At 38.6% G+C, this 15,157-nt stretch overlaps 1 protein-coding gene across 1 annotated transcript; it reads right to left on the reverse strand.

The window, feature by feature from the left end:
- Positions 1-309: 309 nt before the first annotated feature.
- kifl (kinesin family-like) lies at positions 310-12,870 on the reverse strand. Its single transcript, XM_014968973.2, has 22 exons — positions 12,443-12,870; positions 10,808-10,990; positions 8,616-8,705; positions 8,003-8,112; positions 7,121-7,213; positions 6,918-7,040; positions 6,692-6,784; positions 6,518-6,578; positions 6,310-6,437; positions 5,346-5,522; positions 5,072-5,235; positions 4,848-4,954; positions 3,808-3,914; positions 2,924-3,023; positions 2,639-2,831; positions 2,389-2,569; positions 2,081-2,318; positions 1,666-1,826; positions 1,338-1,442; positions 1,097-1,194; positions 935-1,013; positions 310-805 (listed from the first exon to the last, which is right to left on the reverse strand). Exons 1-22 carry the CDS (start codon positions 12,543-12,545, stop codon positions 755-757), a joined length of 2,745 nt encoding a protein of 914 aa, XP_014824459.2. The 5' UTR covers positions 12,546-12,870; the 3' UTR covers positions 310-754.
- Positions 12,871-15,157: the final 2,287 nt, after the last annotated feature.

Consider the following 15,157-nt stretch of genomic DNA (forward strand, 5'->3'; position numbering starts at 1 on the left):
ATGCAAGTGAAAATGATTGTTTTAATTTATCATGCGATTAACTGATTTATTGATTATTGTGACAGGCCTAGACATTAATTTTCAAATATATGGATTTAGGTCGAGACTGTGAATGGGCCATTCTAACACTTTGATCTAAATTGTTGTCTTGTAGCTATATCTGTGTGTTTAGTGTCGTCTGTGTAAAAATATGAAAAAAAAAAAAAATTCTTCTCCTTATACATTTCACAATTAATTGCAGCTGTGGGTATGTCACAAAAAATCCCAACAGGATAAGTAAAAATATAAATAAATTCACAGTGTATGAAATTATAAGACAGTTCAAAACAGCTCCATTTAATAGATTAATATCAAAGCTGATCATTTTAAACTACAGCTTTTCCAGTCCTTTTTCTTTCATATTATAAGTCAAACTAGAAAAATTAAAGAGTTTTCAGTCTTGGCTTGTAAATTCACTGTTAAAGAAACACAACATGTGCTTTTTGCTTTACATTTTTTTTAGATATATAAAATATATAATAATCCTTTACATGTATGAATCACTAAGTCTTTGTCATCCAACAAAACCTGAATTGTGGGAGCTTTATTTTACAGCTCAATGCATCAACATCCATTTTCAAACAGCCTTCAATCTCCAAAGCAAAACGTGACGTACTTATGAACCCCCCATCTTCATCCAACATTTAAACCCTTTAAACATGCCAGTGATTACAAGACTGCCCGATAAAACACAGTGTGCAGAAACAACAGCCTATCAAACATCCACCTCTTCCACAGCATGTCCAGATTTCAGCTTCATGATCACCTTTAAGAGACACAGAGAGGCAACCAGGACTTTAGTCATTTAAACTGCTGCAGTATTATCAAACATTTTGTTTTATTGTCAAACAGCAGAGCTTCATATCAAAGCAGAACAAAGTGAAACTGTGTGCACCTCCTTCAGCTGGGCGATCTCTTTACTGTCCACATTTCTCTGGGCGTTGTTGGTTATGGCCTTCACTCTCGTTGCGTAACTGAAAAGATCCATCAAGTTCAATACATAGATTTCTACCAGCACAATAAAACAACTACTGTCTCTTTTGTGTCTGATTCTTACATGAGAGACGTGAGAGTTTCGTCCAGATTGTATTCTGATGGGGAAATGTTGACAATCATGAGGGTTTTGGCATTTCCTCCCAAAGAGTCCTGCATAACCTGGAAAGGACGGGGAAAAGAGTTGTGCTGCTTTGCATGACAGAATTTACAATCCAGGACCACATTTGGTTTTCATCAGCTTTTTTGTTTACTGCATGTTCTTTGGATAAATCTAGCTTGTGTATGTGTTCTTACACCAGCACCTGAGTGAGCTTGCTGTTCCTGTATGGTACATGTGGGAGCTCCGCGGACAATGCCGAGATCACATCACCCAAGGCACTCAGAGACTTGTTGATTGAGTTAGCCTCCTACAAAGTGGCAGGCAGTGCGTTAATAGTCAACCCCATTTAATTTGATACTCCTAAATTCTAAATTAACAAGTCTTAAAGCAGACTTAGGTTTTAAGTTAATATCCCAAGACTTGAGTATCTCAAAGAGAATCTGAAAAAGAAGAGTGTTGCACAACTACAAACTCACCAAAAAAAATATTCAAGGGGTTTGAATACTTTTCATGATAACACATGAGCACACCTTTAGCTGGTGGTCCTTGGCGCCGGTCTTTGCTGCTCTTTCACTCCCTGCCAGGTCTACAAGGCTCAGCTTTCCGGTGTTGACACTCCCATTAGTCAGATTCCTGCTCTCCACCATGATGCCAACAATCAGATGGGAGCGGGAACTCTCCACATTCATCTCTTAAAAACAGCGGCGGTACGAAAATGACCAGCGCTGTTAGTTCAGAATCGTGATGCGCTTTTGTACAGACAGTTTCAGATAGAGCCCACCCAATCACATTCTAATAAATGTGGCTCTTCCGAAAGCTGACTCAATGCAGCTCACCAGTTCAATAATGACGTACTTAGCTACTTTTTCTCTAACTGGAGCTAAAAGGATTAATCCAAACCATTTAGCGCAGCCCTGTTTGAACTGCACGGTACGGGGCACTCACTGGTGGCGGAGATGTGTCGATTGGCGCAAGCCTGTTGGAACAGAGCATAAAGCTCCTGGGCACTGGAAGCCTCCTTTGTCTCTGCTCCTTGGGCGAACACAACCCCCTTTCTGTTCCTTTTGATCTCCACCCGCCTGGTGGGGCCATGGGGTTGTGTCTGCGCATGGGCCTCACCCGCCTGGCTCACCAAGAGGTCCTGCAACCTGTCGTTGTACAGCTCCAGCATATAGGCCGAAACCTGAGAAGGGGGGGAAGGATGAAGAGGCACCGCAACCAGAGACAGGAAGAAGCAGGGGGAAGACTGCTACCTTGAAGTCAAATTTAGAGCCGTTCTCTCGCATGATGTCAAAAATGGCGTTGAAAGATCTGGGCATAATCCCAGGGTTCTTCTGATCTTTGTCCCCGACCATGGTGAAAGTTTTCCCTGAGCCTGTCTGGCCATACGCAAAAATGCAAACATTGTATCCATCGATGACTGACTGCATCAGCCTGTGGGAGGAAGGTGTTGGGGGTTATTGAGAAACACAGTGTTTGATATTGTGTGTTGTATTGTTTTACCTGTTTACATCTTGAAACAAATCTTCCTGAGAGGCCTCTGTGCTGAACACCTTGTCAAACTGAAACTCTCTGGGCCCACGTTGGGTTTCCACAGTGACAGAGTAATCGTCTAATTTAGCCACCACAACGGCCCCACCTTGTGCAGCTTCACTTCGGTTCACTGGACGAATTCGACAAAACACCCTGATTTTACCTGATGCGGACATAAAAGCATGAAAAAAAAAGTCACAAGAGTCTAGTCCTTACTGAAACAAAATCGATTGCGAGTTGGCAATGTCTGTGTACCTTTCATTTCTTCCACCATGTTATAATATTTCTTCCTCATTGCTCTTTCTGATGTGTAATTCTCAACTACTTTCTTTTTCTCTTCCTTTTCTCGCTTCAGCTTAAGAGAAGACAATGAAAACTTTGATACAGTGGAACCCAGACAGTAAGATGTGAATGAAAACATTCCTGTTCATTCAAAAAGCATTTTCAGTTCGTTGAGGCAAGTTTTGATTCTAATGGTGAAAATAAGTTTCAGCAAGAACCTGTAGGATCTGGGTTTAAAACCTGCTCTGCAAATAGTAGTGCTTTGGGTTCCTTTCTGTATATTATAGATTTAAATTTCTAGCTTAAATGTTCTCATAGGACCTAGCCCAAGTTCTACCAGGCCATGAAGTGAAGGGTTTCTGATTTTAATGTTTTATGTTTTTGAGTTTCCAGTGTATGTTGTCCTGGCTGACTTGCTGTCATTCCCAATCACTTCTATTTTTCTATTATTTTTCTCACCTTTGAAAGGATCAAAAAACCCAAATTCAATGATTTGAAGGGGTGTTTTTTGGAAAACAATTATCTCATAGCCCCAACTTTGACCCAACCAGTAACTCCAAGAATCTCACGTTTAAATAATAAAAAAAGATATATTGTCCTTTTTTTATTTTTAGAATAGATAGGTACCAGTAAACCTGAAATGATTCAGTTGGTACAAGCAATGGACAAATAGATTTTGGAAAAACTCTATGCTTATGTGGACATGGTTACAAATCTTAATGTCTTTATATTTTACTATTAATGCATAAAAGAAACATGTCTGGGGGTCAATCCCTACGCTGGTTCTGCTGCTGGTGCCCCACAGTCTCTTAAAACTTGTCCTGCAAGTTGTTGCAGAACCTGATCTGATCGCTTACCTGATCCTGCAGCAAGAGAAGCTGCTGGCCAATTCCCTTTACAGTCCTCTGTGCGGTTGGAAGTGTCTCTTGTCCCAGGATGTCCTCCAGCTCAGACATTTCACAATCTAAGCACGGAGTAAAAGTCAAGCTTGAGTATCAGTCATTCGTCATTTCTCAGATAGGAAAACTAAATGTGATCATCTGATGTGATTGCAAGGCGGATGTAACTATAATATAAAAATGGTTCGAATCTGCCTCAAGATGTCGGTTCAGTGGAACATTGGTCTAATTCTTCATGTGGGCTCTCCAGCAGAGAACAGCAAGGTTGATATGCTCAAATGGATTATGTTACAAAATTATTCATACTCTTACTTGATTTAGATTCAGTTATTTTCTTTCAACCATGTTTGTTGCTGATAGGAAGAGAGATGGGGAACTCTCAAAGCACGATATGACAATGACGAATTAAGCATTTTTCTTTTCTATTAACATTTAAAATATCCCAATAGCCAATAGAAAAGCTGTTTTAGGCACTACAATAATCAAACCTTTTGCTGAGAAGCTTTTTCATGTTCCCACTTGTATTTTCATTCCTTATCTTTGGCAATGATCTCCAAGTCTTTGAAATTAGAAACCTCGTAGCCATTATCTTAATCTTTGCTCCCTTGATTCTCTGTTACATTCAAGCCAGAACTTTGGCTAGTCCAGTAATTTTGGGCTTGACTGTGATAAAAGTCTGTATCTTTCATGAGACTTGTGGTTGAAGAAGTTTCTGTACTGAAGCAAGAAGTTCAGCCTTCAACTAGTTTGGTGATACATGAATGTGAAACTCAAACTTAATTGCAAGCAGCGCTTTGTAATGTCATGCAGGAATTGTCAATGAACGTCACAGCTGTGGGTGATAGGTAAAAGTTTAACTCCCTCAATAGAAAATATTGAAAATGTTTATTATAACAGCTTGTGTGATCAGTGTTTTGATCAGTTATTGTCCTCTAGCGTTTGTAGCTATTAATTTACTCATGCATTTTTGGGCCAATATTCCTTAGAGTTGAACTCACCGTTCATTACAGGGCATTCCCCAGATTTGATGTAGCCCAAAGCAATTTGACACACCTCGTGTTCCCTCACTGTCTCTTGCAGAAAAGACAGACTTGACTCATCTGACCTATAAAGTGAAACAAACGTTTAAACTGCAGTTTTAATATTTTTTCCTCAGTAAAGGTTTATACAGATATTTCAAGCCATGGTAATTTTTTTGCAGACAGTTATGAATATCTCTAACCCCTCTTGTCTGGGAGTCTTCTCTTTTTCATTGCTGTCCTGTTTAGCTGTTTGCAGATGAAGACGTAGTTTGTCTCTGGCTTCAGCCAAAGCAACCTGATTGTCGTCAATCATTTGGTACAAAAGAGCTCTCGACTCAGGCACTACACTGCAGATTTCATGGGCCTTGAGGAAAAATGATTGTAAGGGATCAAACATCAACTTTGGAAGACATATTTGAGATAATGTGAGAAGCAGCCTGAGGGCAGCTGTTCTGCACAGTGTGTGGCCGGCACCTTGATTATGACGGTGGGGAGCAGGACGCTGCAGTGTGGCTGTAGGACAGGAGGGACAGGGATCCTCTCTGCTTCCAGGAGCTCAGTGATCTCCCTCTCCTTCTGGTACAGGCTCTCCTTCAGCTCCTCCAGGCGGGCGTTGGCTCCCTCCAGTGGCTGATCTGAGACACTGCATGTCTGAATACAATTTGCACGGTGACATAAAAATGCGCTTGCTTGCATTTAAACAATCACTAAATGTTAATATCAAACAAAGGTAACCCAGGTAAATAGAGGAATTTGATTTGTCCATTTTTATTAATCAAACAGATATGCAAAAAAACCAAACAAACAAACAAACAAGCAAAAAAACATTCTGCTACCTCTGGTAGGAACCACTGCTACCATGGAGTTGTACTCTTCTTTGTAAAAAAAAAAAAAAAAAAAAAAAAGAGTAGTAATAGAGTCTCAGACTGGATGTGTTGGGAGCGACACCTTCAAAAGGTTTCCAGTTTGTCCATAAACCCATGGAACAGAAATTTCAAACAGATCATGAAAATGTGTTTTTTATGGCAAACATATTTTTTGCTTGGTCTTGAAACATAGAGGAAGGTGAAATTTAGCCAAAAATTAAAACAAATGTGGTTAATCATTGTATAGCCACGATTTAGCAAAGGGGACTAACTAATGTTCTTTTTTTGCTTTAGAGTTAAATTGGCTTAGCTTTTTCCTATAATAACTAAAATCATCACTAAAAAAACTATTTTTTTTATTTACAGAGGTTACATTTGCATGATGTCAAAAAATTGTTTGAGTATCTGAAAGATTAAGAGTGACCAGAAAGCAAAAACAAATTAAAAGAGACAATTAAGGAGCAAAATACTTTTGTACACCACTCTACGTTAAATGATTACCCTCACAGATTAAACAAAACAAAAGAAAATATGTTGAACAAATATTTTGTCATTCTGATGATCCAACCCACCTCCGTTTGTTCTTTCTTGTCTGACTCCTCTTCCTCTGCTGCTTCCTGTTGCGCCTGTGATGAAGATACTATCAATATTTCTTGGACTTGCCCTATTTCCTGCCTGGCCATCTGCAGCTCCTGCAGTGCTTTTCGGGGAAACACACACAGAGTAACTTTTCAGCCCTTTTTCTTTGTTTTCCATGTCGCCAAATGCTGCTGGACTCACTGGAGGCCTGGTGGCAGTGCAGGGCATCCAGCCTACTGGAGAACAGCTCCAGCATTTTGCTCTGACACAAAAGAAAAACAGAAGCGTTATTTTTTTACTCCCGCTCTTCTGCAATACGGCCACCAGAGTGTGCTCTGGTGTAGGAGTTGTAGGGCCTGCCACTTGCTTCCTGACTTTTTCTCTCTGCCATTGCAGGGTCTCTTCTTTCCATCTCTTCCTCTCAGCTCTTTGTTCCTCCAGCAGCCGCTCATTGTGCGCAGTCAGCTCCTGCAGTACACACACACGTCTTCAGTTATGTCCTGTGCTTTTCAGTCAACATGATGCACCATATGGGGGGAACAGAAATAATGGATTAGTAAATGAAAATGTTTGCATGAAAAGGAAAAGATGCATTTCTTACTGCAACTTTCTTCTCCAGGTCAGCCTTCTTCTCCTCCACTTTGTCCTGGTAGAGGTCCAGGAATCTCCTCACAGTGTTCAGTTTGTTCTGATAGTGAGATCTGACCTTCTGTACGATCCGTTCCTGAGAACACACGCAGAACTTCAATGAGAGTTCTGTTTAACTTCACATTCACACACTCTTACACTTTTTTCTTCTTTTACCTGTGTCTCCTGAGCTGTGAACTGGAAATGATCCTCCAGTTCCTGCACTGTTTGCAGATGCCTCCTCTTCATTGCCTTCATGTCTTCAGAAATCTGCTCGTACACAATATGCTGTAAGTTAGCCGAAATGTGCAAAACTGCGTCCTGTTTTGCAACATGATGATCTAATGGCTTCGAGGTAGCAGCGTCAGGGCAACCATGTGAGAGTGAGTAAGAATAAAACACAGGAAATCTGACAGTAGCACCATTGTGTTTATCCATGTGCTCACACTGAACAACCACACACAAATGCCTTGATGGTTGCTTGACATTCAGCATTCGCTGCTTTAGGAGATAAAATTACAGTTTTGGTTTTCAGTGAAATAACAGTAGATATTAAGTGTGTTGAAGAGATTTATACTCCTTGAATTTCTTTAAATTTTGTGATGTTACATTTACAAAAGTATGTGTACTTATTAAGGTTTTATCTTGTAGACTAACACATTTGTATGACAAGTTAATTCTTGTCATAACCTAACCCTGCTCTTAGCTTCTTACCTCTCTCCTGTGTGCTCTCCAATATCCCTGAGCAAATTTCATCTATTATTCTAGAATAATTTTAAAGGAAATTAATTTTACTTTGACTTTTTAGGTTCTAAAATAACGGAATGCGAAAACAATTTAGCATTTTTTTCCCCCTTGCTTCACAATAATGCAATATTTCGTGTCAATCCATCCTATAAAATCCCGTCAAAACGTACTGCAGGTTGTGGTTGCAATGTGACAGAATGTGAGAAAGATGTCTGAATACTTTGCACAAAACAGATTTCACTGTAAGTATTTTTGCTGTGTGAGCTCCTTTACTTGTTTTGCACTGTTTTCCTGTGCTGCTCATTGTTTTACCTGAGTGATGCAGAGCTCAGCCGACTCATAGGGGATGTAAATCTTGAGTTCCTGTGAGCGCTCGGCTTCTCTGGCGTCACAGCCGACTCCCAGCTGAGATTCTGATGAGCCTGCGTGAAAATAAATACGGATGATTGTTGTTTACTCTAGAGAAGGAACTCAGGTCGATAATTATTATCAAAGCAACCTGTGAAGTTAATCTCAACTTCCTACCAAATCCTTCTCCTCACCAGCCGTCTCTCATGTCTGTGAACTGTTTCAATGAAATACTTCTTTCCTTGATTCACTTGGTAGCTCATGTTTTATATGTATTTATATGTTTGTTTTTTTTAAACTTAAATGTTAAATAATAAACGTGCTGCCAGGGAACTCCAAGTGAACTTGAAAAATTTGTTTGGGGTTCTTGTCTAAGATGTGCTGTTAGTAGGTCAAACAAGGTAAAATAATCGTTTATATCCAGTTTTTCTTATCCTCTGATCCACTGAAGAAAGAAAAGCAAATTTAAAATAGCGGTTTAAATGTAGATGCAAATATCTATTATTAAAAAATATATCTAAAAATGCCTCCAAACAGATACTCATCATATTAACATAATTTATTTTGTATACAAAACCTTGTCCATTGCGTTTCCTCCTGTCTGCAGCAATCCAGCGTCTAAAAGCAGCCCACCTCCTCCTCCACGGGTTTTTGTGCCGATGCGTGTCTTGCACAGGAAAGTTGGAGGGTCGTTGTTAAAAACACAAAGAGTTCAAGGACAAAAGAGAAAGAGAAGGCATTCACATTTGAAACATGAAATTTGACTTGAACATATGGATGTCGCATCTGGATCACACATTTTTTAAATTTTGTTTATGTAATTATTTAGAGCTTTTTGTCTGAATCTTTATTTTTGAAAATAATAATTAAAACTGGACCTGTACTGCTCTATCAGCTTAATTCTTTCTTTATTTTCTCTACCCTCTCTGTCTTGTTTGCAGTCACTTTTCCATCGTCAGACATTCACAGAGCCAATCCTTCTGGAAAAACAAAAGCAGCCAGCCACACTTATCCTCTCTACTGGGTGTGTTTAGAGTCACCGATGATAGGGGCGCTTTACCTTTTCTTAATATGAGGTATTATAATTGGGCATGTCACGACAGACGCATTCACTAGTGTAAGGTGAAGGTACTCCTGTTGAAATTTCAATGGATTATTACAGTTTACATTATCATAAAATAGAATAGAAACACCCTTATTGTCCAACAAAAGGGGAAATCTGGTGTAACAAAGGCATAAAACACACAAAAACTAAAAAAATATATATCTATTTGAAAATAGAAGAAGCTGAATTGTTCAAAACACAAACTAAATCTGGTGAGACATAGGATTATTATCTCAGATTATACCACTTTTTGCTGTAGAGGTGTTCATTAATCTGGCTTTCAATTCTGCTGCATTTGGGAGCTGGTAACACATATTTGATGATAATGTCTTTGATGATATTGGTAAAATATTTATTCACTTTGCTGAACCTTAAAATGCTTCTGGTGATCTGCAAGAAATTTTCTGTGACTCTAAATCTATCAGGTTGTTACTCCAAATATTGAGTTGTCATTTTTGCAACATAGAGAAAGAACGATTTATTTTACACACAAGCTTATTTTTCTTCTTGGTTTCTTTAATACTCAGCAAAAATGTGGCAACAAAAATTTTGGAAATTCCCTCAAATGACTGGAACCTGATCTACAAACGGCTTAACAGTGAAGAGGTTTGGGAACTGTATCCAGCCGTCTCACTGATTGTTTCTCAAGAATAAATAAATCCAGAATGCTACAAAGATAACGTAGGATGTTCAGAGTTTTAAATAAAACACATTCCAGCCCATCAGCCTCTGGCTATAAATAAGAACAGAGGAAACATGTTCACCACCTTTGGAGTTGCCTGTGGATTTAGTGCCTTGCAAAAAAATCTACATCCACCTACAGCGTTTTTATATTTTGTAGTGACGTAACTACAAGTCTACATTGCTGCGATTTTAATGTGACAGACCAACACGAAGTGGTGCTTAATAGTAAAGTGCAAGAAAAACTGTTGAGTCTGTTGAGGTTGAGAAGACCTAAATGTTAAATGAGTGTGTTAACCAGCGTTAACACACTCATCCATGCGCCTCTCAGTCACATGATCAACATCAAGCGAAAGCGTTCAAGAGTGTAATTATTAACTTTATGTTTTTTTTTTACAGATGAGAAGAAGTAGTTCAAGGTGGACTCTTCTGTAATGATTGAACTGATTTATGAGACATTTATGACAATTTTATTGATCCATTTTGAGCACAAGAATGAAGACATACATTTCAAGAACATCACATTTTATTCAAAGTGTTTTGTACAATTTCAAGATGACATCTGACTGAATGTGTGCAGTTTTATGGTGATTTACACAAAAACAAAAAAAAAAAATAAATAAAATAACCACTTTTAATTTGAAATGATCAAAGAGGTTATTTCCTGATAATTTTTTAACCTTTTGCATCAGCTTATATGTAAAGCCCTGAGTGATTCCAATCAGTCTGCTTTAAATCTTTCTCCGCTCTATCTGTCACACTCCCATCCCCTCTTTGTTTTCTGGTACAGGAATCTAGGCGTGTCGTCATGCTGTTACTCTCTTCTCAGAAATACCTTTCAGTGGAAAAACAGAAATCATGTCAGGATACTGAGAAAACGTTCCTATCATGTGGAAATGCATCAGCTGCCTTAGCTTGGGAGCAGACAGAAAGAGAACCCAAAGACTTAAACCAGAGCGAAGCTGAATGAGACTAAGACTGACCTGGTGCGTTGTTTCCGTACTGCTGAAGCTGTGGGTTGGGAAATTTTGGACTTGGCCTCTGCTCCTTTAATTCAGGCACACTCCCAGGTAGGTTCTCCAAATCCTGCTCCCACAACGGGGCGTGGCCTGACTGGGACGGCTCCTCCGGCTCCTCGGTCGACCCGATAGTCGTCTCCCAGGCAACTTGAGACAGAGAGCAACATTCAGATGATCTGAATGAACACTGCATGGAGGTCATGTGGATATAAGTGCTTATATGTCACACCTAGGCAAGGTCTTCTTGTGAAATTAAAAATAAAATCAAAAATATATTTCACTAGACGTCTTTCAGTTCCTCTTGAAATGTTTATGGTGTGAGTCTTGATCAGTTTCTTAGCATTCCAGACATACTTCTCTAAGTTCAAGCCCAGACTGCAGCTGAACGACTCCGGCACGTTCAAAGAGGTTTTCTGTTCACACTGGTGTGAGCCTTCCCACAGCAACTCTTAGCAAGAAGATCTGCAACTCTGAATTCCTCTGTAACTTTCTGTGTCACTTCTGACTTTAAAGCACCTACAACATTTTAGAAGCTAGTTAATGTTGCCATTGATGGAAAGGAACCCATGTTAATAATAACCTGTGTTTACTTTGCAACAACACAACAGAATGTGTAATTCAAACAAGTACAGTAACTTAGACAAATTCATGCAGCCGTGAATTTGTCACGGTGCTCTCCGCCACCGTTTCTTATTTTCACTCTGACCGTTGCTGCACCGTCAATTGCGAAACAGCAGCTGTGGAGGTGTGAAATGTTTTATCTATAGTGTATCCTGAGATCAGACAAATTAGGACTACAGTCAAGTTGCAGAGATATTTTAAAATAGCTGGAGGAAACTGCAGAGTTTATGATACGGCAAACTTTAAAAAAAAAACATTTACTGTAAGTTATCAAGATGCGGTTAGTTTAGATTAGTTTAGTTTAGTTTGCATAGTTTAAAATACAGATTAAAGGACACCAAGAAAAAAGAAATTAACAGTGCAAGAAGAGGTAAAAGCCCAGTGGGCCTATTTAAAGCCTCATCTGTTGATTATTTGAAATACAATCAATACAATATAAAAACACCTAATAGTATTAATGTGAATTTAAATAAAACACGCAACAAGGAAAGAAAGTGACATTTCTTTAAGTTAGTATAGAGTTAAATAATAATTAAACTCTTTTAGAGAAAGACTGTTGGGTAAAACTAATCATTGTTGTATCATTTTAGTTGAGTGTTTTATTTGAGACTGCCTGTCATAAAATGCAAAAAGTCATTCCAAAGTTTATCTTCTCTGTACTGGAGAGAAAACTGACCTTTACTGGTTTGATAAATAGGAAGGTGACGTGTTTGTCTGGTCTACTGATGAAAATGTACGAAGGCCTTTAAAACTTCTGTTAGCGCTCTGAAATAACAAATCTACATCAGCTACAGAAACATCTAGAGCTAAATCTGACACCAACCATGCATAAATTGCTAAAGGTGTGCTTACTTGAGAGTGCTTAGCTTTAAGTGTGTCTTTCGCATCCCCACACAAAGTGTGGAAACCTCCTCTTTAAAAAAATATATAAATTCCCATTTCACCTTGTCAGGAAGTTGTGTTATGTGATGCACTTACTTTGCTTCCCAGCAGGTGCCACTGAGTGATGCCTCCCTACTTTCTTTCCCAGGAAGGTCAGGGAGTAGGATCTTCTAGACGTCCCAGATGTGTCCATGTACATTATGTGTGTCGGTCCTCACCGCTGTTCTTATGTTCTACCGATTCTCTATAGCATTTGGAGCTGGATCAGTCCAAAAATCTGCAGGGAAAAGTAAGTTAAAATCCCCATGGAGCCGAGATAGATGAAAACAAACAAACAAAAAAAAAGTTACCTAATATGCAATCAAATTGGTCCAAATATTTCTGTCCACATGATGAAATCTTGTTCAATCCTTTAAATATTAGCAGATGTCTCAAAGCTGACACAGCCAATTCACGCAGAGAGTGTAATCTGCCTCTCAGCCTCTTCCAGCTTCTGTAAGCTGCAAGCTGAAAATCCCAAATACTTCTTCTTTATTTAACATTTTTAAAGAAATTGTCTACAGTTCTCAGCAGGAGCAGGAACAGATCCATTTCTACTTGCATGGTACCTGAAACACCCTCCCCAAAAGCAGCTATTTCCCAGAACACGCCACATTAAAATACGAATCAGTGTTTTTTCTTTTTCTTCCAATCCAAAGCAGTAGTGAGGTGGGAAATTAGATTAAAATGAGTTTAGATCAGTACCTGGTTGTGAGTCCTGAGCTCCCTGTCGGTGTGGCTCAGGTCAGTTTGGGTGCTGCTACGCTACAGCAGGACAAAGCCAAGCTAATCCCGATGCCTCAGGGGAACCAAACTCTCGACAGGGTTTAAATATTAAACTGCAGAGATGGAGTTTCACCAGCTCCTGGCTTCACAGCAGCAGAGCACGTTGGTAAAAAAAAAAAAAATGCCCCCAAAGAGTCCTCAGGTTTCTCCTGTGCTAGATCCAGATTGTAACTGGACTCTTTGTTGTTACTCGGAGATGTTTAGTGTTTACCCCCTTGTAGGAGTTGTTTTATTTCAATTTGTTTTGGTGGAAATGGCACACGTTTCTCCTTCATCAGGGTCAAATCTGACTAATTATCTTTCTTGCAATAAAAAGGAGTTGAATGAAATGTATTTTTTTTCACAGTCCATGTTCCTCCTGGAGATGCGGTTCAAAAATGATAGCCAGCTCCTCTGTTCCTGCAGCATCTGCTGCTGGAGTCTAACATTGCATTTTTCTTCCCTGTTGTTTTTGGCTGACCTGGTCAGGGATGATTTCCTTTCGTTTGCTGACTAGGACTCATTTGTAGCATTTGGACCACAGCTGGAGCATCTGTTTAACACACCTTGCTTAGCAGCAAATCCAACCTTGATGCCACTTTAATGAAAATGCAGCTTTTCCTTCTCTTCACTTTTCTTTCCCCCAGCATTCAACCCTGCACTCTCTGTATTTCTCTCTGAAGCTCTGAAGCTTTTTCAAATAATGGACCAAAGTGTCATTTCAAAACTCACAAGTACAAATGACAAAAGCAGAAAGTTTTTTAACTTGCGAAATGTGTGATGATGATGAGTTTCATCACTAAAGGTTTGCTAAGTTTGATTATTTATCGTGACGTCAAATTCTACCTGTGTTGAAATGATGTCGTCATGCAAATGTGTCATTGCCTTGGCTTTTGTTCATCTCTCTGTCAAAGAGCCCCCCTGTTGAGGCACGTATGAGGCCTGAGCTGCACTGACACGATCGTCTACCACACCTTGAAGTAAGTCATTACCTCACCACACCAAAACCACGGTCCTTTCAGGAAACTCCGAGGCCTATGTTTATCTCTTTGTGTGGGTCTTGTAGAAAGTTTTAATAATAGACTCACCAAAGGAAGCTAACTGGGTTCAATGTCGCTTGTGATAGCATCGGTTGCTTTTTATTACACTTAAATGTTTCGGACATTCAAACAAAGATAGCCTATAAGTAAATTAAGAAACTGTAACATTTCTCAAATTCTGATTTCATTTATCAAGGAAAAAAGTTGTCCAAAGCAAAATGAGTCAATGTGAAAAAAATAGTTGAACATCTATGTTAAAGCATAAATCAAACAGAGATTAACAAAGTTGTCTAGAAATCTTCCAGTGCCGTTGCCACACCCAGAGATGATAAAAAAATGACATCATGCCTTGACTGAAAGAGATGAAAAAGTCACTGACCTCAGTAAGTCTAGAAAAGCTTACTATTGCTCACCATTGTTTTTAGGAGTTGCAAAGTCTTATACCTGTGTCATTCTTTCCAGACTGATTTCAGAATATTTCACAGCTGATCTTGCTTTAGATGGGAGCATGATCTTTTTTTTTTTTTACTTAGAGTTCTTTTAACATACTTCACACATTGGTTCTATTTAAGCAATTTCTTTATTCTGCTGGTTTTCAAACTTTTTTACTTTGTCATTTAAGCAATACATTGAAAAACAAATTGTATTTACTTCAGTTGTTTTCGTGTAGTGTGACATTAAACATATTTGGGTAATCTGAAACATCTACAGTGATGCATTTTGCATGTAAGCAAGTTACATAATTGAAGATGTAATATGGCTAAGTTATGCATATATGGCTTTGTTCAAACATAATTAAAGAGAAATCATTTGACTACTTAAACACTGAATCAGCCAAAATAATAATAATAATAATAATAATAATAATAATAATAATAATAATAATAATAATAATAATAATAATAATAATAATAATAATAATAATAATGCATTGATAAATAAGTAAATGTGTTAAATCTGTAAAATG

Source organism: Poecilia mexicana, unplaced genomic scaffold (genome assembly GCF_051168715.1).
Source record: "Poecilia mexicana isolate PSO_F unplaced genomic scaffold, ASM5116871v1 scaffold_9, whole genome shotgun sequence".
NCBI classification, from domain to species: Eukaryota; Metazoa; Chordata; class Actinopteri; order Cyprinodontiformes; family Poeciliidae; genus Poecilia; species Poecilia mexicana.

What these genes read in the sequence shown, in the direction of transcription:
- kifl (XM_014968973.2), bottom strand. Translation starts at nt 12,545, where the DNA reads ATGTACATGGACACATCTGGGACGTCTAGAAGATCCTACTCCCTGACC. An exon ending in GTACGGAAACAACGCACCAG is followed by an intron (nt 8,706 to 10,807) that starts GTCAGTCTTAGT and finishes TTCCTGTGCAAG; the next exon opens with ACACGCATCGGCACAAAAAC. An exon ending in GCTCTAAATTTGACTTCAAG is followed by an intron (nt 2,319 to 2,388) that starts GTAGCAGTCTTC and finishes CCCCCTTCTCAG; the next exon opens with GTTTCGGCCTATATGCTGGA.